The following is a 27,575-nucleotide window of genomic DNA, read 5'->3' as shown; positions in this document are numbered from 1 at the left end:
AGAGTAACTACCATCCCCAGACAAATTTTGATTGACCTCATGTCTACTGTGTTAGGCAGTATGATGAGCTGAAGTAGACAGTGCAAAATGAATTGTCCAAAATGTCTTGATAAAATGAATGATTAGGATTCAGGAAGTCAAGCCATGCCCTTGATAGATTACTTAATTAACATTATGTCAATGTTTTTGTGCATTTAGTGCATGCCTTCCTCTGTCTGCTTAAACCATCATCTGGGACATCTTACTCAACTTTGTGTTCTTTGGCACTCGTCGGCTGCGCATATGAGTCCGTGTGATCATACACACTGACTAGCCATGCACAAACATGCACACACCAAACTCCTTTCTGGTTCAAGCCTGTTAGTTGAATTGGGACTGTGGCTTTGGCCCCTGACTCCTGAGTGATAGAATAAGTGCAAAAGCAGAACTTGTGTTGTCCCAGGAACTGACCAGTTGATCACGTTTGCAGCCTTTTTCCTGTACAGAACAGAACGGCGGTAAGTCTAGTGGTAATTCCCAACGAGGGTGTCTGTCGTGACACACGAATGGGCCGTGAGAGATCATCAGGGGTGCTGGAAAACCCCCCAAAAAAACAATTCCACCAAAGAAGCAGATCTTTATTGTCCGCAGAAACGTGATATTTTGGAAGACTTGAAGATTTTGGGCTTCAATTTTCGCTACTGACATGTCGTTTGACTCTATAGGTTCCACTGTACCAATAATAATTAGTGTTTTTGTAAAGTCATGAAACGTTAAGAAGAGTCAAGTTAAAATACATTTGCTAATTGTGGCAAATTAGCTTGCTATTGCATTGACAGGTGGCATTATTTTTCTCCCTTGACGTTTGGTTAGCTCCCCTGCTAATATGCAGTCCACTCCAAAGGCAGTGTGACTGTGTCTACAAATAGAATTGTCAGTTTGGGAAAATGCCTGGGAATGTTTGTCGACTCATACACATTATTATTCAAATGATAATCATTGTGGAGCTTTGAATATCTCGAGATGCTTCTGCAACAGACGCGCTTCTGGCAGGTTATTGTCCGTTTGACAGCTCTGACTTGTGTATTTGCATGTTGTAATAACTCCTCACAACAGTGTAAGTGCTCATACAGATCTCGAGGCGCTGAGGTACTCCATCAAGAGTTATTGAGCTGCAGGAAATGTTGGCTGCACTCGAGGAACATTCTCTGGTTTTGCATTGCAGATGTTGTACTCGAGTGCCTTTTCGAGTGTTTCTTATACCGACAGCCAAAACTTACTTTAGCTCACCTCATATCTTAGCCTGTAATTAAAGCCCACATTTATTAGATTGTATGTAAAACCTGATTTCTTCATAGAGTTCATTGGATTTCATGGTCTTGATTAAGATTTCACAATCTCCGTAATATCGGTTGATGCAATACTTTTTTTTGCATGTTGTGTTTTCCTCAAATTAAGCGAAAGCTAATGTTACTTTATTGACGTATTGACGTAGTATTGGTATTTTGATGCAACTGAATTTGAACATCAGAAGGAGGTGGCCACATATTATGTGCAAATAATAAACTATAAACTAAGTGACACAGTGGACCACATGTGATTTGGTAAATTTACATATACAGTAGGGTCCTCTATTCACGACGACAGTGAATTGGTACCAAAGTAAAAATTTGCCATTGTTGATCGCTAACCTATTATAACACTGCAGTGAAGTCATAAATACAGTGGATATTTGTATGTAACATTCCCTTTTTTAATTGATCTTTGTCATGTAAACATAGTCCGTGAGTCTTAAATTTCCTCGTCAACATACCTTAGGAGAGAAGCGGCCTTCAGGCAATGACCGCTACGGGATAGGCCTGGTAAAGTCTCAGTGTCAGCTCAGGTGTATACAGTACGAAAGGTGACAAGACGAGAAAGTTGATCGCCAAGTAATGCTGGCAAGCTATAAATCACTTCACTTCTAAAATGAATGAGAACTTCCCTGCTGGATACATATGGTAGTTAAGTTTGTGAAGTTATTTTTGCTATTGTCAATATCAGAGATTCTCAACTGAAAGGGGATCATTTAGTAATTCAATCTTTGAAACTGAAAGGGGAACATTTACTCATTAAATAATCATTCAGGTCATTTGTTTATAGATAAAGACCGTAGAATGGCTTGATCCCAGTTTTGATTTACCATCTAAACAGCCAAAGGAACCAGAAGACTTCATTATATGATACATTAGTGAATCTGTAGTTCCTGTTTCATGTGACATGTCTCACTGAACCCTGCCTAGGTCGCACCATGGTGTCTTGCTTGGAGAAGAGTTGGCGGAGCATTAAAGTCATGTTGTAGGTGGGGATGGCTGAGTGGTAACCGTGTTACAGTAAACAGCATTATCAGACCCGCTGCAGAAGGAAGTGTCACTCCACTATTGAACGGTCAAACCATGGCTCTTTGTAGGCTGCTATTTCAGACTACTGGATGAGGGGCCCGTTCGAGATAGGGATGTGGATATTGTTATATGTGGATATCTTAAATATGATTTTAGCTCTTGTTTGTTCTGCACTTGGTTTTATGAACTTCAAATTCTGATGTTGACATTTCTGGATTGCACATCCAAACTCAGAAAAAAACGAAAGATGAACGACAGTATACGTCGATCTCCTATGCTATTTGCAGTCACGCGTTAGCTTGGCTTCAGATGTACACTTTGTGGCATGCTCCCTGCATCCACGTGCTAAGGTCAGATGTGACCCGATCAGAGCCGCAGGCCTATTTAACCTCAGTCAGGGGCCACGAGCTTCAAATGAGCCTCTGGCCTAAGGATGACCTTTTATGGCTCGCCCATACAATTATACCTTTAAGCCTGATGCTCCCTCATAGTGGGTGAACTCGGAATGCATAATCTTCCAGGGATGAACTTCTGTAGCTTTTGCACTACTACCAATAAACCAAAGGTCCACAAGGTCTCACCTTAAAGGCAGGCTAGCTTCATGATATCCATTAGCAGCTTGTGTATGAGGCAGATGAACCCATAATTAACTTTGAGGGGAAAGATTAATGGAACAATGTTATCATTAGGATCAACAGTATGGAAATATACAGTCCCTTTCACACTGTGAAATCTGGCACTTTTTTGCCATTATAATTGTAAATTGTATGCTATAGACGTGAGGCGACACTCATGTGTACGAGAATACCACAATGCCAACACAGGGGTGTGAAGTTTGATACACGACACTCACTTGTTCTGCTGTTATACTGAAAGCAATCTATTTATACCTCACAGCAGATGCTCGCGCTGGCATCACTCTTCTAATTTTCTGATCACTAACCTACACTAACATAGTAGTAAAGTAATATTTACAGTCAATATTTGTCTGAAAAGCACAACTAGTTTGTTGCGCCCCATTATGATCGTAACTTCCCTAAAGTTCTATACTGTAAATAGTTTTCAAAAATGTCAGCATAATTTCTTCTTCTTTTTTTTTTTAAGTATAGGGAGTTCCCAGTGGAAATTTAAATAAATCTATTAATGAAAAGTTCCTTGTGTTCCACTGTGTGACAAATGCATGCGAATGTAGCTAATTTGGGGTTTTCGTCAGGGTTCGTAAAAGATTTGAAAAGATCTTCACAGACGTATTCAGAAAACTTGTCTGAATATGTTCGAAATGTCTTTGCGACAAGTAAAAACTGTCTGCGAACATGTTACACATCCTGATTTGAAACCCTAAATTTTGCTATGTTCGCAAAGCATTCACTGCTCAGTGAGATACCAGCTTTATTGGCCTTCGGATTCGTGAAAAGGCAGATGCCTATATTTGGCATTTTGACATATCGGCACCGATAACCGACCTGGTCAATAATCGGTCTATCTTTATATTTTATGTATCTTTCCATATTGTAACATTAACTACAAAGAGCTGTGTGTCTAAAAGTTTGAACAAAGTAAACCTCCATTCTGGACACCTGGAATTAAGCCTAATTTACGTTAAAATGGATGGCAAGAAAGAAAACAGTTTTCCTCCTCTGTAGTGTGTAGTCAAACATGGCAGATCTCCAGCCTTCTTTTACCCTGATGTCATCTAACATGTCTCTGACCTCGACAAGCATCCTGTCCAGCAGCCAACGATATGGCCACCAGATGAGCATTTTTTTTAAACCGTAACATCATCCACAGTTACCATACAAGGAAATATTTGATTTAGTTTTTTAAAAATGTTTTTATGCCTAAATGGTTGTTTGCAATGCAGATGCAAACTGAGAGTGTTTGTTGCTTTAGCATTGTGTCTTAGTGGTCTTCGTTTCCCTCGACTCTTTTCCTTCCATCGTCACACCCCACCCCTGTTGCTCTTCCTGCCTTCTGTACCGTCGGTTCTGTTCCATTCACATTTCCTGTTGTGCGCAATGAATGGCACTACAATAGTTCTCCACTTGGAAATCTGTTGCTGGCTATTTAGCAGTTGTAAAATACTATCCAAACTTGAGCATTGGTCTTTTTCACAACGTCCATGAAAAAATACATTTACTAATATCTTAGTTGTATTCACATTGCAGATCTAAGTGTCCAATACTTATTTACTGATCTGATTCTTTTTGACTGACTGTCTAGCAGCATGTCTCTCTTACAGTTCTGAAGTTTGGGGCTTTGAATCTCAATGCGTGTTTGCATGCTCTTCCTGTGCTTGCATGCATTTTCTCTACGTACTCATTGCATTTTCATTGAAGACTCTAAATTATTTGTGTCTTGCGATTGGCATATTGATATTCAGCTCCACATTACATATTTCTTTCAATTGGTTTCAACACGACAGGACAGGAAAAGTGAGTGTCTGTCAGGCGTTAAATTTCACACCACTGCCCGAGGATTACGGAATTTCCTTGCACCTCGGTGTCATCCCAACTCTGTTACGGCATGGTTACTTGTTACCAAGGTGGAAAATGTAGGTTCAACTTAAATTCAATGCTGTTTAATACGGAGCAGTGGTGTGTGAAAGGAGCTTGTGATTTGGCACTGGATGAACATGATCATGTCAGGAACATCTATATGTGCCCTGTGATTGGCTGGCCAGGTTGTAGCCTGCCTCTCAATCCAAGCCTGCCAGAGTAGGCTTCATCTCAGCCGTGACCCCAGTGACGATAAATACAATCCCACTAACTACTGAAAAAGCTAGACTGGGATGATGGATCAAACAATGAAAGAGTGCATGTTGACAATAGTAATCCTTTTCGGACGATAGCCATGTCATCCATGTCTGTCATCATGTATTGGGAAGGAGATAAATACCAACTAAGTGTCAACAACTCAGGTTTGAAAGGGATTTGTAAAGTAAAATGCATGTTATTTAGGTTATGTATAATCTAGAGAATTAGGGTGGATTAGGGGTTATGGATTAGAAGATACTGCATGTTCAATCCGTCTTTGTTATTGAGATTAGGTCACTCATATCTGCTTAGGTATTACTTACATTGTGAACAAAGTGAAAGCCACTGTTCCTCCATGTACAGTATATGTAGGAATGCAGTATGCAGTCTTCCACGAAGGGAACGTTGAGTCCACAGCGAGCAAGTGCTCCCACTTTGCTCGTTGAGGGGCTCCAGAACAAACATGTGCAGGTACACACAATAAACACAACCTACATCGTTATCTAGAGCCCATGCTTGCCTGCTGGTTTAGGGTTTTAGAGAAACGGGCCTGCTGGTGTGAATTTAAAAGGGAAGTGGTTTCTTCAAATACAGTGGATCAGTTTTTCACATAGGAATTAGGAAATCCCTTGCTGTCACCATCATCTCCAACTTTTATCAACTGTACAGGCAATTCTTAAACATTGCATTAGTCGTATTGCTTTGTATGAGTCTACTGTAACTTCTGGTTGATATTCTTCTTTTCTTCTTAAGTTTTCCTTTAACATTCCTTGGAATAAGTCCCGAAAAAGCAAAGCCCAATATTGATCCTTTGGTTGAACTGAGATTTTGTGTGGACTGCAAGCTCTGTATTTAACATACAAAGCACATTTTCACCTAAATTATTGGCAGTGAATGTGGCAAAAAGCCAAAGGAAAAGCAAAACGCCTCCCCAAAGTTGATACTTTGATGCTCATTGCGCTGAAGTCATGTGCAATATGCTGACCTCAATGTGTGCACGTCACATTTCTAGCCATGAACTTGCTTTGCATTTGTGAACGTTTAGCATTATGTGTGTTTGGGAGCAGTTGTCGGTTTGAGTGACAGGCAGCAGTTGGGAAATAGGCAAGGTGTTCCTCTTCTAACCACTCCTTTGCGCAGAGGAACCCAGAATGGAATAGTTTGGATTTAAAAGCACCAATGGGTGCCTTGTAAATGTTGCGGATTGTTGTGACTGCGCCTACTCGAGCCACGAGGGCAGCAGCTGTGCACGCACTGCATAGAAAACACACAGCCCTCAAGAAAAGGCACAAACACTGGGCAAACCGTTCCCTTTCTTCCTGTGGGTCACGTGACCTGCAACAGCCCATCCATCAGCTCAGGGCAGATGTGACACATACATGTTTGAAACACATTGAAAACAATTACTACCAGGACAGCTGTTTCCTGTGTGGAACGTGTACGCTGAGGCAGGGTGTTTGTGCAATCAAGGGTGGGCAAATTTTTGTAGTCAAGGGCACCATTTGATTTGTTATATGAACAGATGTTAAATATAGAAACAAATGCAATTCATTATAATTAATACAAGTTATTTGGTAATTTTTTTTAGTTTAAACAAACCAATTTTTGGAGAGAAAAAAAACAACTAAATTATTGATTGTTTTGCTGAGTAAATGGGTTTGAACCTGGTTTGAAATGACAGATGAAGTTAGAAACAACTTGTGCTGTACTTGGTGTTTGTGCCAGTATGATATACACTCTGAATGATTTCACTAAATATCAATCATCAACTATAGGGACAGTTAGTTGCTTGTTGCATATATTTATTAAAAATATATTTAATTATTTCAAAATATACATTCTGTGCAATATATTTTTGATTGAAAACACACTAATTCTTTTGTCAAATGTTTTTATTTCATCACTAAATATTGTTTAATTGCTGACACATGGTGTATGGGTCTACAGTTACTGACATGCTAACTGTGTGCTAACAAAGATGTGTGCTAGTTTCAGCTAAACTCACTGTTAGTTGGAGCCTATCCCAACTGACTTTGGATGGGAGGCGGGGTACTCCCTGAACTGGTTGCCAGCCAATCGTAGGGCACCTATAAGACCTACAACCATTCACACTTCGACGATGTTGAGTCTTCAGTCAACCTAATTCACATATTTTTGAAATGTGGGAGGAAGCCGTAGTACGTGGAGAAAACGTACATAAGCACGGGGAGATCATGCCAACTCCACTCCAATCTACAAATCAAATTTATTTTTAAACTGTACAGTAGCTCTTAGGGGTGTGAATTGCCTAGTACCTGGCGATTCATTTCGTATCACGATTCATAGGTCACGATTCGATTCGATACCGATTAATCCTGATACGAATCTATAAATTGATATTGCAATTTTTTTTAAACTCAAATTTAGAAAATACTCATCAGTAAACTTGTACGTGTATACTGTAAGATTTGTATGAAAATGTATTTATTTATCTGAAAATTCAGGCTTATAACTGAGCCACTGCATTTAACAAACAGGTTGCAGTCTGTTTCATGTTTGAACAGCACTGAAATCAAATATTAAGGCTTAATGTTCCATTAATATAACATTCTTCCTTGCTTAATGTGTGAATTCTAACCCTAAGTAAGAGGTTTTGTTGAATATTCCCATAAAAAATTAATGTTTAAAAATCGATTCGGCCGCATATCGAATTGATTCGAGAATTGCGTGCTGTAATATCGCGATATATTGCCGAATCGATTTTTTCTAACACCCCTAGTAGCTCTTAACCACATCCCCTGATATAAAACCCCCAAGAGGGCAAGGAAAAAGTAAAACAAAAAATCCCATATGGGGGGGATGAGAAGAGACCACAGATGGGGGGGAAAACCCCCTTCCCGATGACCAGGCTGCAATGGGTGCCGACTGCAGAGTATGCAACATTAAACACATAATGTGGTGTGTTAACTAGAACAGTGTGAGATTATCAAAATACCTATATGATAGCCTGCTATAATAGCTTGTTCAAATACAAATGCACAGTAATCTAAGGAACCTGGACTAAATATTTAATGAGCTTTTTAATGAGTCACAATATGAAAGCCAGGCACTTGAATCCCGAACAACACATACAAAGGACAAACACAAAGCATGACTGTTTGTCTGTGAGGCATCCGGCATGGTTTATGTTTGGGCTCAGCTGGTTTGCTGAAATGATCAGTCTGAATACATGTCATGGCTGAAAAAATGTGCCTTCATTTAGATGTTAAAAAATTGTGATTGAAGCATGTGGCCCTTCTTTGGGGACCCTTAGTTTCTACTGTGGGTTATCTGATCATTCGTGATCCAAGGGCAACCCAATCTATCTTATTAAGATTTAACCTACCATTATTTCTCTCTTCATTTAGAGAGCGCTGGATTTTAGAAATGACAATACATTTGATTATATACAGTGGCATCACCTGTGTCAAACAGTCAATTGTGTGATGCACGTTTTAATTTCAAAACGAGATAATTGCCTTCAGAAATAATGTAAAGTGCATGGATTTGTTCTAGGCTTAAACTGTGAACAACAAACACAATCTTTTTTTTTTCATTGTACAGGCAATATTTTAACGTTTTGCCATTTTTAAAGGTCATAAAAGTTGTTGTCAATATTTAAACTTCCATACATTGCATCTTAATTGGCATATGAGAGGATGGAGAAAGTTGTAATTCATAACATTTAAACAGCCATGCATGGCCTTTACTTGCTGACCATATCTACTGAACAGCATTTACTGTTTCATGATAAAGTAATATATTGGTATTTATTTGGCAAAACTCCCACGGATTTATTATTATTTTGAAAAGGCCTAATAGTTGCTGATATCTGCATTACATGAGAGCCTGAGCCACAATTCAAACCCACAACTGTAGCACTGTGAGGCAAACGTGTTAACCACAAGTCACCTTACAAAAAAAAAAAAAAGCCAACGCTTCTTCCGCTATGTTGCGCATTGCACCACACTGGTTTTCCTCTTTGCTATTAATGTGTACAGATTAATCTTTCATCACTAATAAACTGCGTACCCCATAGAATTCACTCTCCCGCGAGAAAACCTTTCTGAAAGTATTAAAACTATGTTGACAATTCCCATAACTTCACCTATTCGTTTGGCTTTGGTGCTGCACAAGGATATTCAAGAATGAGATGGAATCCTTAACAGGGCGTGAGGAAAAGAAGACAAATAGAGGGTTAAAATAAGCATAAGGAAGAGAGGGAGTGATGAGGGGAAGGCAATAGATCTGCTTGTTTTTCACACCCATCGTGTAGGCGGGGATTGGCCTCGCAGGGCTCATAAACAAAGCATATAGATGCTCTGCAACCAGCGAGCTGTCTCCGATTTTATATCAGCGCATTTGTAAATCCAATATCTATCGCTGCATTTGTACTGCAGTGGCTCCTTTCCTTTCTCGGTCACACACATACACACACTAGTCCCTCCTCCTCTTCAGTCAGTGACACTTGACCTGCCGTGCCCCTGCTACAATGTGCTGGTTATTAGTTATTGTCACACTCCATTAAAGGTCCATGAACAGCTGAGGTGGCAAGAAGTCAGGACCTCAGCTGTCTTTACCATGGTAATCCACGGATACTTGTCTTTCTCATGCTCTGCTGCGGGTCAAACATGTTTGTTGACCAGGTACACACCTTCTACAACAACACATGCGCATTGTTTTTCCAATGAGATTTATGCGATTACTGCACAAAGCCTTGAGTGGAGAAACGCCATTGTTTCTTTTGTTTGATTTACCAGTACATCTTATAGGTGGTGTTCAAATACTAATATTCAGTTGGCTAAAATTCATTTTTGTTGAGATTAAACATGGAATTAATATGTACAGTGGAATGAATGTCATTATGTTTCATGACACCGGTTGACCCTGTAATATGAATTCAGAAATGTGTTTCTAAATACATTATAACTGTTAGCGAAATTGCTAAAAATAAAAATAAAAATGAGAACCTAAACTTTAAAAAAATAACACAATTTTGAAAAAATAAAATAAAATAAAAAAATATATTTTTTTAATTAATCAAATTGACCCTAGCAGTGTTGGTCCATTTTTTTTTAACCCAAATTTATAGGTTATTTTGGAGTCGGACTGTTAGTGTAAGAACTGTGGATATAGCATTTAACAGTTTCTCACCATGACAAATTTCCTGATTTTTGGGAAGGCACCCGTGATGCAAGTCCCTACCCAATTATATAAGAACATGCAAGGCGCAACTCATTTAAAAGTTCTCATGTACATGATTTATTGAGAATTGTAATTCAAATAGAAGATAGAGTCGTGGTTTTAAGTTTCAACCCAGCTGTAACTTAACCCCCGATTGGTTGTACATGCCCATGTGACCACACCACAAGAAACCCGCAGATGATTTGCCAACTGGCCCGCATGACCAAATGTAGTAATGTGGACAAAATGTTGGCTGCTGTGGATTTGTTACCTAAGGGTCGTGCGTTAATCGTATATTTAAAAAATTGTGGCGTTAAAGGGCCTTTGTGTTAATGCATTATTAATGCGTTAATTCCCCTGTTTCTCCAGAACGTCTCTGTTTCCCAAATTGTATGACTTCCAGGCATTCAAAATGTTGGATTCTACTGTGCCTTCCACTGCTGTCCAGCGATTAGTGTCATGTCATAATGGATTGCAGTTTCTAGTTTTAATTGTACGTAAGCATAGAAGCTCAATTAATCAACAAAGGCAACAGGTGAAAAACAAACACAACATGTGGCCTAAAAGAGCATGACGTACAATATTTGGTTGTTTGTGTCCTCCATTGATGATGTTTTGAAGCGCAACGCTGACATTTTCCGCTTCAAAGAATTCATTATACTCTTGAACAAATCCATCTTTTCAGCTCTGGTATCTCCCCACCTCCTTTATTCTTTCCGTCATCTTTTTGACTAGAAACCCGTCTGTCAGGTGGAACTTGTCTTTGTGGGTGTGCTCCTTTTCGTTTAAACAAATGCCACTACAACTGTTTTTATAAATATTTAGCTTGCTTGCTGTGTGTTACAATGTCAATGGACGTATGGGTGGACGAATGGATAGGATGTACATGAATCAATACTGAGCTGTTGGCTGACCTGGCCTGACGTAAGATGAGTCTGCCGTTGATAATTCAGCTCTGATGAATCTTGAAATTGAATCAACGGAACTGCTAGGGGCTGCACGGTGAACAAGTGGTTAGCACATCCGCCTCACAGTTCTGAGGTTGGGGGATTGAATCTCAGCTCCAGCTTTACAGTTTGCATGTTTTCTCCGCATTTGCATGGGCTCTCTCTCTGGGTACAATAGCTTCGTACTACATTCCAAAAACATGCATGTTCACTAGGTTCATTGAAGAGCTTTTCAATTGTTCTTGGGTGTGAATGTGAATGGTTGTTTATTTACATGTGACCTTCAATTGCCTGGTGACCAGGCCAGGTGTATCCCACTTGTCACTCAAAATCATTTGGAATAGCCTCCAGCTCCCACGTGAACCTACTAAGGATAAGTGATATGACAAATGGATGGGTGAACAGCCAGGAGTCACAACAGATTAAACTCAATGTTTTGCATGAGTGCTTACAGCTTTCCTGCTTTATTTGGATATCGCATCTCCTCAAAAAGTAGTCAAATAGGGGCGTTTAGTTGCTCAACTGTGCAGCGTACCAGGCGTCAAGGAGGTCAGGCCATTATAACTATAATACAGTTGAACTTCCCAATAGTCGTGCAGTTAGGATTTGAGTTTTTGCACCAACAGGTGAGTTGTGCTTTTTCTTTGGATACCTTGGCAAAAAAAAAAGTACATACATGGATGGACAATGTAGAGGCTTCAATGGACTTAACATGCATGTTTTTCAAATTTGGGAGGGAGCCAAAGTACCTAGAGAAAATCGATGAAAGCCCCGGGGATTGGGGAATATGCAAACTCCACACGGGAAGGCCGAAGTAAGATTCCAACTGAGAGACTCTGAATGGTGTCATATTTGAGGATGAACTCAGGATTGTACTATTTCCAATTCCCACTGGATTAGATTGCAGCCCTTCACTGAATCAAGCCATAATATTTTGGCCACATCTTTCTGTTTTTAATGTGGCCTTACATCATATTAGCATGTGCGTGTTAAACATGTAAATAACTCACTAGCACTGTGTGTATGTGCCCCCCCGTATCTCCACACATTCCTTCCTACCTTAACAGGAAAGACAAAGGGGAAACAAAAAGGCCACTTCCTGTACTTACAGCCAGTGCTCCACACAATAGAGCAGGAAGTTGAGTGGCAACTCTAAGCAAGTGCACGGGTGTGAAGGAAAGATAACTGATAGATCTCTTCTAGTATAAAATCAGTTAAAAAACACACAATTATTTTCCTTTTGATGCCTTAAGTGGAATCAGTTTTCCTTTGTGTACAAATATGTGATCCAGTTTGTGCATGTTGTCATTCATTGAGATCATTTCTATCACAGGTGATCCTGTGATCACGTTGCACTTGTTGTGCATGAACAGCTCTCTCAGGTCTCTGGTGCCATTTCCTGAAAGTTGTGTTTGTTTTGGAGCTTTGTGTTGATGACGCATATAGATCACTTTCCACCAGGTTGCTTGCTATCCCAAGCACGCAAAAGAAACAGGACGTGGCCTTACTATATGGATTGTCAAATTTTAGTGTATATATTGTATAATATTCAAAATATTTGTAAAATAACTCTAGATAGTATAATTTTCATAATATTTGTACATAAGCAACCAGAAAATACACACTTTTGGCCCAGAAAGTGGTGGAATTTGGAAAACGCCAAAGTTTGAGGTAAATTACATATCAAAAGATGCATTTGTGTACCACCATCGGTGGGTACCATTTATGGTAAAGAGGAGTAATGTGATGATTACCACTGAACCAAAGAGGGAACTTTTTGTCACATACATGTCGGCTTGGTCTCGACCGTTTCTTAGATGCATCCCTGTTCAGGCTACCCTACACAAAGTTGACAGATCTAGTCAACCAGAAGAGTGTGTTCAATCTTAGAGGATTCACAATATATAATAGCTCAGAAGCCATCTGTACCGCTCTTGAGACTCATCCTCCCGTCCTCCCTCCCCAACCCTTAGCAGACATGGCATGCAGGCAGGCTGATTTGCTTCAAAGTGCATTGTCTTGCCCTTTTTTTCCTGTCTCAGATCTCTTCTTTTATTCGTTTTGTCTGTCCTGTTTCCCATTGCTCAATCAATATATCACCCCTCTAGCAAGCTTTCTGCGCCCTGTTTCCTGCTCTCGCCCTTCATCTCCCCCCCCCCACCATCCCACTCTCTGCACTTCAAAGGCTCGTCGTCTCCCCCATGCTGCCGCAATCAGGTTCCACGCCAAGGCCAGGTAAGCTCAGGGGGAATGCCGGGCCGTGTGGAAGTACTCTGTGGCTTATCTCACAAAAATAAGAGTGGAAAAAGTAAAAACTTTTTTTTCCTCTTCTTTTTTTTTTTTAATAGTTGAGGTCATACATTGTGGAATGCAAGCTCTGCCTTGTCTGGTTGGGGTGAAGAAAATCAACTCTCAGAGGCTATAATCTAAGAATGTATATATGCTCTTTTTTTTGTAGCGTTGTCATCTCCATCCATCCTATTTTTAGAGGAGCCACGTACTTCTGCAGAAACTCTTGCAAACGATCTGCCAGAAATAGCAAACTATGCGAAAGGCAGGGAGCACAGAAAAGCTATGTAAGGACCGGATTGTTTATCTCCCTCCCGCAGTTGGGATTGTATAGCAGATTTTGCCATACATGCTTCCATTATCAGATTTCTCTGCTTGGATTGTTCCTATGCCCAACTCCTGCTTCACATGATCGTAAGCAACACACCCTAAAAAGGGGGGAATGCATAGTTTTACAACCAAAATAGAGGATTTTTGAAAATTATTCTGGTATGTTCAGGAGACAGTCCTCCTCCATTGTTGTTGTTTTTCAGCCTGTCTGTAGTTTCTCATTACTACTGAGTGAAAACCAAGCTTCCCCAAACAGGGGCGAGCTGGCAGGTTATATGTAATTCAAAGTGGAATATGTATACAATTCAGAGACATCCATCCAAGTAAAAAAAGACAACAATTTTGCATCATTTATTTAGCAGGAGATGACATGAAATGAGTAAATGTATAATTTACCAGGATTTTCTGGCTTTTACTCAGTAATAACATCAGTGAGAAATTGGCTTGGGATGCAAATTCAAATATCTGATGCGGTAATATATTCTGGAGATTGTGCAGTTTGCAAGTGATTCCAAATGCCAGTCTTACATTGATTGGTAGTGTGTTGTATTTCTTTCAGTTAGAAATAACAGATGAATTATCTGAGTCTGTCCAACTGAAGGATGTTGATGGAATCGTTTCTCAAGCCTGTGAATAATTTTAATTGCTTGACCTTTTGTTAAGCGATCTGTGAGAGCTGAGCCTCATTAATATCCCACTACTTAGGAAGCACAAAGAAAAAAACGGTCAGTACTGCTGCTTGAGATGTATTTCTAATGCCAAACCTAGCGGTCCTGTCCTTCAAATTTCGGTGTATTTGTGAATGAATATCAGTCACAGTGGCCAGCTTTAATTAAGAGTGGCTATATTGATGTAGCAGTTGTCGCAGTATTGTAACTTTTTTTTTTAATGTAGCTAATATGTAATTATATTTCTCATATTGTACAGAGTAGCCAGACCGTTTCTTATGTCACTGAAAAATTCAATTTCCTGTTTTGTGGTTATCGTTTTACCTTTGCTCTTTTCCATCACCTCGAGTTGCTAACATCTGACTGAGCTCACCTTTTGTTTGACTGTAGGAAAAAAAATTCAGATCATTTTAGTTGACAAATTGGAGGTCCCACTAGAAGTATACTTGTCAATTACATTTTTTTCCAACGGGGCTAGATGAGGGAGAATCTGATTATGCTCCACTGTAAATGTCAAACTTGGAAACAACATTACTGATGCCTAACCACCAGTCGATGACATAATTGCCCCATTTTGGGACTAATGGGACTAATGGCTGCATTTTGAGCAACCTAAATTTTTCTTCTGTCGATTATAAAAGCACCGGACAAGGCAGAAAGGAGAGAGTCTATACTGTCATTTGTTAGATTCGGCTTATGTATTGAATATAATATCGTGTGGGTATTGTACATTTTGAAATGTTCTAAAATGGCTGGCAGTGAATTAAGTACTTAAAATACATTCATTAATTCCATCCTTAAACAGACTTTACAGCTGTAATGTGGCATATGGATGGAATACTTCAATGTTCCTTTTCTTAGAAATGAATTTGTTTAATGAAGTTTCTCATAGGCATTATATAGCAGATTTTGGGACATTGTCAAAAACCTTTACTTGTTACTTATCAGGAGCTAATGATGCTCGCCAACGCAAAAATTTGTATCCAGCAGATCTCAGTGCAGCTTTGCTTACCATTCGGCTTTGAGATGATAGCAGGGGTTTTGGACCCATTGGGACGTGTGGATTTTTTTGCATGATAGTGATTCAGTGTACTCATCGCTTGAAAGCGGTTCTTGATCTTAGCCCAGTGTAACTGATTAGATCATGGTTTGTTATGTAAATTTGAAGTTCAGAATGGGTTGTTCAGATATTTTCAGAAATCAGCATATAAAGGGTTGATGGTTGGTCAGGCAGACCGAGCTTTTTGTATGCAAAGTCAATCTTCCATCTTAATCCTTAAAGGTAAACCCACGTCACACACGTGACCAATTACTAATGCTTGGTTTCCTTCCAAAGTCCAATTCTAAAGAGGGACGAAAGGCATATCAACCCTGCGTACTTGCCTAATCACACAAACACGTTTGTGGTGTGTGACTGGCTCAATCTAATACAAGTGAGTATCTGTTTGTGCACCCTTAATTTGATTCACCACGTTGTCCATGTGTAGATGTTGCACTTTTTATGTGTTTCGTTCCAAAAATCCTGACTCCTCGCCACCATGCGATCCATTGCTATAGCTATATATACTGTGTATATATGCAAGGCACTTAATGGCTAAGCCTGCTTAGGCCAGTGGAAAACATGTTCATTCATATGGTAATTACTACGCAAAGACGACAATAAATCTGTCCGTAGCCTTTAAGACCGTACAGAGCATTGAAGATTGCCCACAGGGCCGCTCGTATCTCATACACTAGGAACTGTGTGTGTAGCTTGCCATGAAGTTGCATTAGCTCGCAGTAGTTTCCGCCCCCAAGTAGAGTGGTTTGTTACATTCAATAACAAAAGGTGTTAGTTGTTTACATGTATTTTGGTCATTGGTTGTTATTGTTTCATGTGTTTTGTAAACACATTGAGGGAAATTAATTCTATCCAACCTCACTTTTTCCTGTATAAAGATTGTATTGTTTGTCATTATTGGGACCAGATTAATCTTGTGTGATGTTTTGAATTTACAGTGCGAGTGTAAAATGTGTTTTTAAAGGCATTCATTTGTACATGAAAAATAATGAAGTTATCAAATTAATTCTGGACAAAATATTAACTTTTTACTGCTGAAAATGGCTCAATGATCCCTTTAAACTTAAGTCCGACGCTCAACACTAGACCAGCCAGGTTCACGCAAGGACTTGATCACACACAAATGTATGCATGTCGTCTCTGCAGGACTCCACACCACCTCAACAATCGTGGAATTTGTGTCTGTATGTTGTTTTTGTTCCTGACGTGATCTGACATCTGTGCAAGCATCAGACATGCATGGGAGGGTGTCATATGGTGTCATGTGCATACAGTATCAAGCGTGTGCAACGCTAGCTCTTAATTATGACTAACCCCCCCCCGCCCGCGCCCAATCGTCTCCTTTGCAAATCAGTGTACAGCTGCAGCTGCCTCCCAGGCAGCGCTGCATCTAATGACTCATTATTCACACTGTCTGCTCACAAGCCTGGGGAAAGGGGGGCGGATTTTGGACTGTGTGTGTATGTCGTGTGCATATTACGAAGAGCAGGTTGTGTATTAGGGAAGTGGTAACGGCGGGTTCGTTAAGTCTCCTAATTCATTGGCACTGCTTAATTATAGAGATGCCACTGAGTGGTTTGAATTGTAGACGGATGGTGACCACTGAATAGAATGCTAATGTAGCATGGCCTTATAATCATATCATCCTAAATGTCAACTTATTTTTCCTCTATTCTCCCCACCCCCTTTGGTTTCTTCAGCTAGTGTCCGGTTTGTTGTCGTCTTCAATCAACCAACCCATTTTTCCTGCAGCCATTCCTCCCAACGTACATCTCCCACACCTTCCAGTATTCAACTTGTCAAGTATAGATGCCACATTGCAGATTCATGCCATTCAAAATGACTTGTACCATTTAAAAAAAATCTCTTAAGTCACATATTGGACTTGATCGTGAGGTTAAACAACATCTGGTGGATTTAAACGGATTTTGTCCATTTTGTAAAAACTGCAGTCCATCTGAAAGAAAGCTTACACCCAGCCACATACAAAGAGTCCTCATTTTAGTGTAAGAATCTGTCATCACGCGTTACATTACAATAGATATTCTCAGTTGACAGTTACTGCCATACTTAAGGGTTTTCATTGGATTATTTTTGATTTATGGCACATAAATCACATATATTAGTGTTTTTCATCCCAATGTTTTGCAGGCGTTTTATGCTGTTTAATATGTAATCATGTAAGGTTTGGAACTAACCTACAAGTCCAAAATGACTTGACATTCAGCCTCAATGAGCAGGAAGACACCAGAGGATATCCGCTGTGTTTTCTGTTTGGAGTGTGTGCACTCAGGCTAATTATTCTGCTTACTATGGCAATAATTAAGCCCAATTATATCAAGCTCTTCATAGGAACGTAATGCCAAAGGGTGAATAGGCCAATAATTTCAGATGCTCACTCACACATACACACAAAGGGTGGCATACCAGCTGGGGCTTCTACGGGACCCCCCCCCCCTCCCCCTTCCTACAACATTTGAACCCTCATAACTGGACTATAATTTTGTCTTAGCCTTTCATAGTCCTTAGGGTGTTTCAGATGATGGCATAATATATACATAGATAAATGACATTTCAGTAGATTTAAGATTTGATAATTTTGCCATTTTCTATCGTGCTTGTCTGGTTGCAGGTCAATTGGTGAGTAGGGGTGCGTCGACTTTTTATATCCATTGTGGCTCAACTTCCCTTATCTTCCCTTTTATATTCCCTATTTTACAGTATGTTTCTTTTGACAGCAAACGAGCTGAGCTCAATCAAGGGCACCGTTGCTAGCCGTGCGCCTCGCTGTCACAACACGATAAATGAACGATTAATTCCACATGGACATATATTTTTTACGATCAAATCAAACTTTATTTATTAAGCACCTTTCGTAAATTAAAATACAACTAAAGGTGCTGAACAATTAAAACATCCAAAGTACAATAAAAAGATAACCCATCCACCAACATCCCCATGATCATACCCACAAACACACACACTCCGGATCGGTTATTTCATCCATCCATCCATCCATCCATCCATTTTCTTAACCGCTTGTCCTCACAAGGGTCGCGGGGAACGCTGGAGCCTATCCCAGCTGGCTTCCGGGCAGTAGGCGGGGTATACCCTGAACTGCTTGCCAGCCAATCACAGGGCACACAGAGACGAACAACCATCTGCACTCACAATCACACCTATTGACAACATGGAGTGTTCAATTAACCTGACATGCATGTCTTTGGAATGTGGGAGGAAACCCACTCAAGCACGGGGAGAACATGCAAACTCCACCCAGGAAGGCCAAAGCCCGGACTCGATCTTACGTCCTCTGCACTGGGAGGCGGACGTGCTAACCAGTCAGCCACCGTGCCGCCCTCGGTTATTTCAGTATACCATAATCCATGTGTATATTTATACTCATGAGTTGCAATTAGGATTGGGCGAGTACTGATACCGGGTATCGGTATCGTGCAGAGAGATACCAAGCCATATTTAAAATTCAAGGTATCGGTACTTGCGACGGCACTTGTCGCCAGCTTATAATCAGGAACTAGAAAGTAGAAGAGTAGATTTATTCAATTTTAAGAAAAATTATATATTGTGATATATAGGTATTTCTCTAAAAGTATCTGTCATTGTTCTTTGTGGGAAATTGTATGTATCAAAAGTAATAGTGGTGATTACTCATCCCTTGAGCACTCATACTGGTATCGGTCTGAAAAAAGGTGGCATCGAACATCCCTACTTGCAATCACAATTTTGTCTTGACAGTTAAACAAGTTCATTCGTCATGTTTAAGTTCACCTGCACAGTTGTAACATGCACAGTTGTTTTACGATGTTTTTGTGTGTGCGTGTGTGTGTTTTGAATCAGTATGTGGGATGGTGGGGGGCAGGGGTCTGCTTTGACACCCTAATCCTAAAGCCTATCCAAGCTTTGTATTGGAGAGGGAGGGATGCAAAGAGTGTGAGTAAAAGAATGGGGGGGGGGGCAGTTGCAATTGAGGAAGAGGAGGGGGGTATTAGGAGTGAGGGAAGAGAGAGTGAGCGAGATGGGGTTCATTCCGTCTACTGCAAAGGAAACAAAGGGATGCTGAAGGGTCTGACTTATGACAGGAGCACCTCTTTAGACTTTGCCTGCTAGCCTGTTAGCAGGGTAGCCTTTCTGTCTCTCCGACTGTCCGTCTGTATTGGCGACACATCCTCTGCTTCCTCCTTAAAACGTGAGTCATTCAGCCTGTGCATTTCTATATTTATCACCGACTTACCAGTCAGCTGCCGGTTATTTATTTGATCATCGTGACATGGTCGCATCATTGCTCTGGATCTCCCTTCTGTCAATCTTTTACTTGCAGCTCAGCAATTTGTTTTTAGAAACCAAATGCTCCCAAGTGTGAGAAGAGCGTTCAACTTTTCTCACCATGCACACAGGAAATAGATCAACTCCAGTGTTTAAATAATCCGTCAGATTCATGCTTGCTCTTGGGAAAAACATCACTGTCCGTATGAGCATTGAAGCATAAAATTCATATTTGCATTGCTGGGAGAGTTCATGCGATGACAGCTGGACACATCTGTCTTTACTGTTTTGCCTAAATATGAAACAATGATTTTCCTATGGCAAAAGAGCAGGCAGCCTGCATGCTGCCCTGGCAGCTGTGTTGGCAGATAGTCAGCCTGGCACATGTACTGATTTGTGGATAGGGAAGGGCTTCATTGTTCTCATCATTTGTAAATAATATACAGTAACTGTAGTTATTTGTGTTAACAATGTCCATTATTAATTAAAATTAATTAGACAACCCAGTGTTTCTCACGTGAGATTTGAATTGCAATTTGCTACCTGATGTGTTGAATATTCTAGAAATGCATAGAATGATGTTTGGCTGATGGGGAATTTTTTGGGGGATTTTTATTTGCCTCAAACAAGCACAGCAAAATAACAAAACATTTTTAAAAAAAAATAAACAAAGAGAAAAGAATAAGGCACAATATGAAAAGATGCAAGTTTCAGCCCCACTTTACATTATTTAATATTAGGGGTGTCAGGCAATTAAATATTTTAATCGTAATTAATCACATTACTTCAATAGTTAACTCACAAATTAAATATTTTCTAAATGTACTATAAAATGTACAATAACATATTTTCTTCTAAGTTTTCATACTCTAATAGAAATATGGCTGCATCTTTAGTCATTGATACAGTAATTTCGTAATAATTCATGAAATGGCATAATTGCATTTGTAAGACGGTGACAGCTTAGTGCATTTTTCTTTTCATATTAAGAGCTATCTAATCTTAAACATGAAGTAACTTGTAAAACAATGCACATTTTTAAAATTGTAAAATACAACTTGACTCCAGATTCCACAAATATATGCATTATTATCATATACATTATTATTAAACGTATTACTGCAAAAGCAAACAGCAAATGAGTGAGGAAGTCTTTGTCCTGAGGCAGAAACAAAAATAACGCCTCAAAAAGCCAGTCAAAGCCAGTTGCTACAATGCTGAGAGAACAATGTACACTTTGCGCAAAAGGCAAAATTGATTTCATTTAATAGCAAATGGTTCAAAATACAATATGAACAACTTGACCTTTGCCCCACGAAACAGCCTTGGGATGAACTGGAACAGAGATTGTGACATTTCAACTACAAATATTCTTGATGAATGGACTGTAATTCTCACAGGCACACATCAACACACTACAGTATAGGAAACCTCCCGTGACAATTGGAAATTGTAAAGGGAGCACAAACGTCAAATTATCTTAAAATTTCACTTCACGGACTAGGTGTCCGAAAAACCTTTGCAAACAATGTCTGTATGAAGTGTTAACCAGCTGCAGAGTTCAACATTTGTCTTGGAAGTTTTCTGTTTGCATTAGAAATCATTAACATAGCATATGTTGGCAAGGGATTTAACTGATGTTTTTATGTGGTAAAAGCATTACCTCCGACTCAAGAAATTCCCCTACCTTCTTCAATGCCTCTGTATCCTTTACAAATATAAAACCATATCTTGTGACAGTCTAATGGAAACCTATATACGTACTGTATCTCTAGTTGACAATTTGGATGCTAAACTGTCACATGGGGTGTTTTTATGAAATACTCCACTGGCTTACTTTTTCTGTCACTCCTGAATAAAATTAGAAATGGAATATGGTTGTCATCGCCAATGACTGGGTTGTAAAGCGCTGTAGACTCAGGACTGAAGAGCTCCATCTGTGCTGATGCAGGGCAATCAGCACCGAAGGCACCGCTTCGCCCAAAAAGTCGTCAGTCAGTCTTACTCAATAGCCATTCGTCAATTAAAGTCAATTCGACAAAGCCGAGGATAGTGGCTCTCTTGCTGTCACTCTTCAGAGAGCACTTTGGGAAATTGGGATTGAATGCCTGGCCACTGAAATGTTTACGGTAACAACTTCAGAAAAGAATGCCAGACCAAACTGCTTTTGGTCTCCCGGAATATAAAAAGCATTGTCTCTTGAGACTGTGTTCAGCTGTACCTGAGCCAAAAATGTGGACATGACATCACCCCCCCCCCCCCCCCCCAGTCCTGCTATTTTTCTTCCTCATGAGAAAGACCCTGCTTGAATAAAGACAGTCAGGAGGTCAGAAGAAGACCATTACACTTAGTATATGTGGACACGCAGCCCTCAGGACCGGACAGGAAAGTGGAGAGGTTAGATTAGACACATGGGGGGAGGGTCAAATGAACAGAAAGCAAGGGACATCTTCCAGCTGAGCCTCCTCGTGACTTTCGACCACTGAGCTTATTGCAGAGCTTTAACAATTTCTCACAGCTCAATTACATCATAAAGCCTATAGTCAGCATGAGGGAGAGGAGGTCAAGCAAAGGTTTTTCCTCTCCTCCTATGTTGTGGCATTGTGTTGACTCACTGTAAGCTGCAGTGTGTCCCTCGAGACTGTGTAATTTGATGGAGGTGTTCAGCACCAAGCCCCCCTGGCCCCCCACGCACACCTTCCTCTATCTGTCCTTCCATTTCCAAACTGTATCCTGCCTTCCTGTTATTCCCCAGGCACTAACTAACATATTGACCTTTCCATCATCCCATTTTCCCTTTTGGAACCATCACCTGATGCACTCTTTCTTATAGATCGTAAGAAGCAAGTCAAGTAATCTTTATTTATGTAGTGCAACTGTGACTTGGAATTTTTACTTTGGGAAATAAAGGGAAACAAAGATGTGGGTGTAACCGTTGCAGTCGTTTTTTTTTTTTAAAGTAATGCAGGACCTTGATTTATTATAGCCCAGACATATATATATATTTTTTTTAATTTTTTTTTAGAGTTTATTTTGTATTGATGGCCTGGAAGGAATTTTTTAATACATGTATAAATCGCGGTTAACACCAGACCATAGGAATGACACTCCAAGGACCACTTGTAGTAGTTCTAAAGTAAACAAAAATACAGTAGCTTTACCTCTAAGGTGACTTTGGATGCCAGTCGGCCTCCAATTTGTATGTTGGAATTTTTGCCATTCAAAAATCTGTTCCGAGAAAGAGAAAGAAAGAAAGAAAATAGCTTTGGAGTTGCATGATTTTCATTGGGCAGCACAGTGGTGTAGGTGTTAGCACAACTGCCTCACAGGCAAGAGATACTGTGTTCGATCTCTTCAAATTTTCCCCATTGCAAGTACTCCAGCTTCCTCTAACCTTCCAAAAAACATGTTTTATAGTCTATTTGCCCCGAGATTGTCTGGCGACCAGTCCAAGGGCAAAGTACCTCTAGTCCAAAATCAGCTGGGGTGAGGTCCAGCAAACCCGCTATCCCTACGGAAAATGGACAATTTAACAGCGACAAAGTTAAGAACAAGATGTTATGCTGTCACACAATTGTAAAAAAAAAAATATATATATATATATTCCACCATCGTTTTTTTAACACCCTTTGTTCAGAGTGGTCTTTTTTACGTCACAATATGCTGATGTCTTCCATAATGGTTGTTTGAACTTTGTTCTGTTCAAACTTTGAAGCATATGCTTTCTGGGGCTTTTGGTTTTCAATATAATATCCAAATGTTCCAATTGACATCCTTGCACAGAAAATAACGCGGCAAACCTTTTTGGTGTGCTGTGCGATTCAGGTAAAGGGTCATTGAAAGACTTAGCTATTAGCTATTTGTTCCTGGCTCAAAAGATTAGCTTCCACTGAGACATAACTTCATGGATCAGGATGCACTCGGGCCCCCGCTCGGCCACCGAAAGCTCCGCGAGCTACAATTTGGGAAAAAGCACTCCCATTGTGTGTTTGTCAAGGCGTAATGCTGTGGTGCGAGCACGCTGACGCCCTGGTATGCACATAGGCATGCGCAAATGTGCACGGACGCACACAGATAGACGCGTCACGACAGAAGAGTCACTGTTGGGTCAGGAGGCGCAGCCTATGTAGAGCTGGCCGGGTATTGTTAGACATTAAACAGTGCAGCCATTCAGCTGTCAGGGGTGAGTCAGGAGAAGTGTGACAACAACAACACCTGCCTTCACACTACCGCATTGTTGTGCACCGTGCTAGAGTGGCAGAGCAGTGGCAACAATAGCAACAACACTCTACTTGGTGTACTCAGCAGTGAAACAATTTGATCGTATGTGCAGTACTGTCAGACTTGTTGAAGTATGTGTATCATTAGCTTATAATGCAAAGAAAAGCAGAATATATAAAAGGTGTCATACTACAGTACACGTTTTTTACGGAAATCCTTCGTATCACGGAAAACTGCTGTTAATAGTAATCAAGTTTGTGGTTTTTACAGTTTACTCGTTTGACGTGATGACTTAGCAAGTGGGAGAAGAGAGCCATAGTCACTGATACATTCGTAAGCCATTAAACACCTGGAACACAGTAAAACAATCACAATGAACATACTCATGCAGGAGCTGCTGTCGGTCACATCTCAAACCCTTACACATACACAGACCCTGACATCATGCCCGGTCTTACCAGGCCCCGCCTCTTACCCATATCTAACAGACTATATACAGCATTTTCTATTCATTTTATGCTTGATTTATTATTATTATTTTTTTATTCAAATGAGTGATGGATGACAAATTATTATCCTCCAAAAAACACATGCTAACAATAAAGGCAAACTGTTAAATATATATTTTGCATTAACAAAAATTTGTATTATTGAAAAAGTAGCTTCTATATTGAAATGTGCACAAAGCTGGTACACAAATTAATTTTAAAAAAGAGATTTGAAGTGTCGTAACAAATGTACACAAAAGTCAACATTAAAATGTATATTATTAGTGATATTGGTAATGAATGAATGAATGCATAAATACATGAAAAAATACAACAATAATAATAATTGCAGCTTTATATACTGTACTGTTGGTCCACTTGTCAGTCAAGTTACCACGGTATTTGAAACAAAAGTAATGTAAAAAAAATAGTACCAATACTAAGATGAAAAAATATATATTTTATTATATTTGTAGTATTTTTTTGTAAACAACTGTATTTGTTGTTTTTTTAAAAGTCACTATAATATATATAATATATAGTTGCAACAATCTCAATCCCAATGGTAATTAGCATCATCATATCCCACGATTTACTGCCTTACTGTGTCAAATCTCTTCCAATCAGTAGATCTAATGGTGGCACATTGCTGAACAGCGAGGACTTGACTCCGTTTGATCCGTTTGTTCTGTTCAGACAGCTCTGTTGAACTTTGCCTCTTCACTTGACCTCAGCCTCCACTCGACCCCCGCTAGAGTCATGCTCTGATGATCCCTGTTCAGTGGAAATGAGTGGAAAAAAATGACTGCTGAGCTGCTTGCGTTGACCTTTTGCATGTGTTTCTTGCCTCCTGCCGACACAATGAATATGTCATCATATCAGTTGACTATTTTATCATTCATAGAATTCTTTCCTGACAGCTAGTTTTTTTTTCTTTCCTCTTATTCCACACCAGCCTGCGTTGACTGCCACGTCACATCCATATTTGGTGTTGATTTCAAATTCAATCAGGGTTGTCACCAACAGTGAGAGGCTAATCTGTTGACACAGGCTCCACTATTTTGTGTGTGTGTTTTAGTGTAAATCTAGGCTATTAAAATAACTTTTAATTCTAATTTCTAACATCTCACACACACACTCGCACACACACGGGCTCATCTAAGCTAATGACTCATCTCTCTGCCCCTCCACCCTCCCCACCCCTCTGTTTTTCGTCTCTGTGCAGGGGACATCACTCAGAAGGGCTATGAGAAGAAAAGAAGCAAACTGTTGGCACCGTACGTCCCTCAGATACAAGGTAAGGATATTTGTTGATATTTTAATGGCATTACATTACTTCCCTCAAAATATCCAAGAAATGCAAGCCAAATACTTTTTTTTTTAAGTGTAAATGAATTTTTTAACGCATGTCATATATAGTAGCTTCTTATTGACAAACCGTGAAATGATACGATCAAAAGACATGTGTTTGTTTGACCCCGCTTACGTCTGCTCAATGCACCTTTATTTATTCATAAAACTATGAAAACCATGCCACATTGTACACATCAGTCAAAACGAGATGCTTTCGTCTACGTTAAGGAAGCTAATCGTTATTGATCTTAAAGGACAACTCCTTAAGATCAATAAACAACGCAAGACTCTGACACATGACTCTGATTTCTGTGAAAACCATACAAAAATGGAGAGCTAATGTTTGAATGTATGTTTCTTTTCATCATTTGTTACTGATTAATGTGCTTGACCAGTGAGTGACCAGCACTGGTTTTCGTCACCCATTCTGTATGAGCTCTGCAGGCTTGGAATCTTGGCTGAGCAACTACAACAATATTTGGTGGTGCAGTAAAACCAACACTGAGCAAGTAATTGAGGCCCCCTTTAGAATGTTTATAAATGCCTAAAGTAATAGATTACACCATCAACGTACACAATCGCTGATCAGAAAACAGTTTTTCATGTCAAGTTTATCCTACAATGTTAGATTGCAGATTGAATGATTTTGGAAAAAAAATGCACCAAATGTACGCATCTACGTGCACATACGGTTAAGTGTTGGTGAAGTTTGTCTCTCAGTCAAGATGTTGTCACTTCAGTTGTACTTCCTTGACACCAATTACTACTTTCTAATTGGCCGTGACTTTGGCGCCATCATGTGGCATCTTAGGTCGCAGAAAGAGCACGAAAATATGTGAAGTGAGTTTTTCATTAACTTGGTTGTGATAAGTTCATTTGAAAAAAATGTAGAAAGATGAATTTGAGAGTAGTGAACCACAAATAGACGGGGTTCACTGTTTGCTAGTGTTCAAATGTCAGTAGCAAGTGGAGTTGATGCAATGCGGTAGAAAAAAAGAGTCATTAAGACCCTCTTCAGATCTCCTTATGCATTAAAAAACATGTACTGAAAAGATGCACAAAACATTATGAATTGGCTATGGATAAATAAATGTGTCTCCTGTGGCAGGGTATGCAACTGATTGGCTTAAATGAAGTGCCTTTTGCCCAGCAACCCAGTCTGAGGTGGTGGATGTGCTTGGCGTGTGAATAAACCTTTTTCCTCTAAGAGCAGGAGAAAAGGCATTGTTTTACTTTGTGTTAGTGGCCATTAAAGCGCCACAGCAGACCGGCATACAATTGAAGTGCTCGTCCTTGCGCACAGGATGCGTGTCACGTCACGCTCATTCTTTGCAGTGTCCTGGAATGTCCTCAGACTATATTGAACCTGATGCGCTAAATGCAGCTCGTGTTGTTTAGTAGATTGAGTGAATGTCTGTGAGACTATTGCTCAGCATTGCAGCGAGTGAATTATATTGCTGTCTAAGAGTTGCTGACAGCGTGTGGAGCTCAATGGTCCCTACTAAGCTGCTGCCACGGAAAGGCCAGGCAGGCTGACGGCTGGCAGTTGACCGCATGCTGCACCAGGCTGGCTACCACATGTTGGATGCGTTTAACTCATTTGCTCCCAAAAACGTTTCA

At 39.9% G+C, this 27,575-nt stretch overlaps 1 protein-coding gene across 4 annotated transcripts in view; it reads left to right on the top strand.

Annotated features, from left to right (window-relative positions):
• Positions 1 to 27,575, top strand: part of dip2a (DIP2 acetate--CoA ligase A) — a 76,638-nt gene that overhangs the window by 14,831 nt on the left and 34,232 nt on the right. For all 4 annotated transcript variants that reach the window (XM_086090871.1, XM_086090874.1, XM_086090873.1 and 1 more), the window contains exon 2: positions 25,828 to 25,899. In XM_086090871.1, coding sequence (XP_085946997.1) covers positions 25,828 to 25,899 — 72 coding nt within the window. The remainder of the gene's footprint in view (positions 1 to 25,827; positions 25,900 to 27,575) is intronic.

Source organism: Leptonotus elevatus, chromosome 12 (assembly GCF_054856555.1).
Source record: "Leptonotus elevatus isolate MCC_2025b chromosome 12, RoL_Lele_1.0, whole genome shotgun sequence".
Classification (NCBI taxonomy): Eukaryota; Metazoa; Chordata; class Actinopteri; order Syngnathiformes; family Syngnathidae; genus Leptonotus; species Leptonotus elevatus.
Note: the sequence above shows the minus strand (reverse complement) of the source record. Positions and strands in the feature narration are given on the sequence as shown.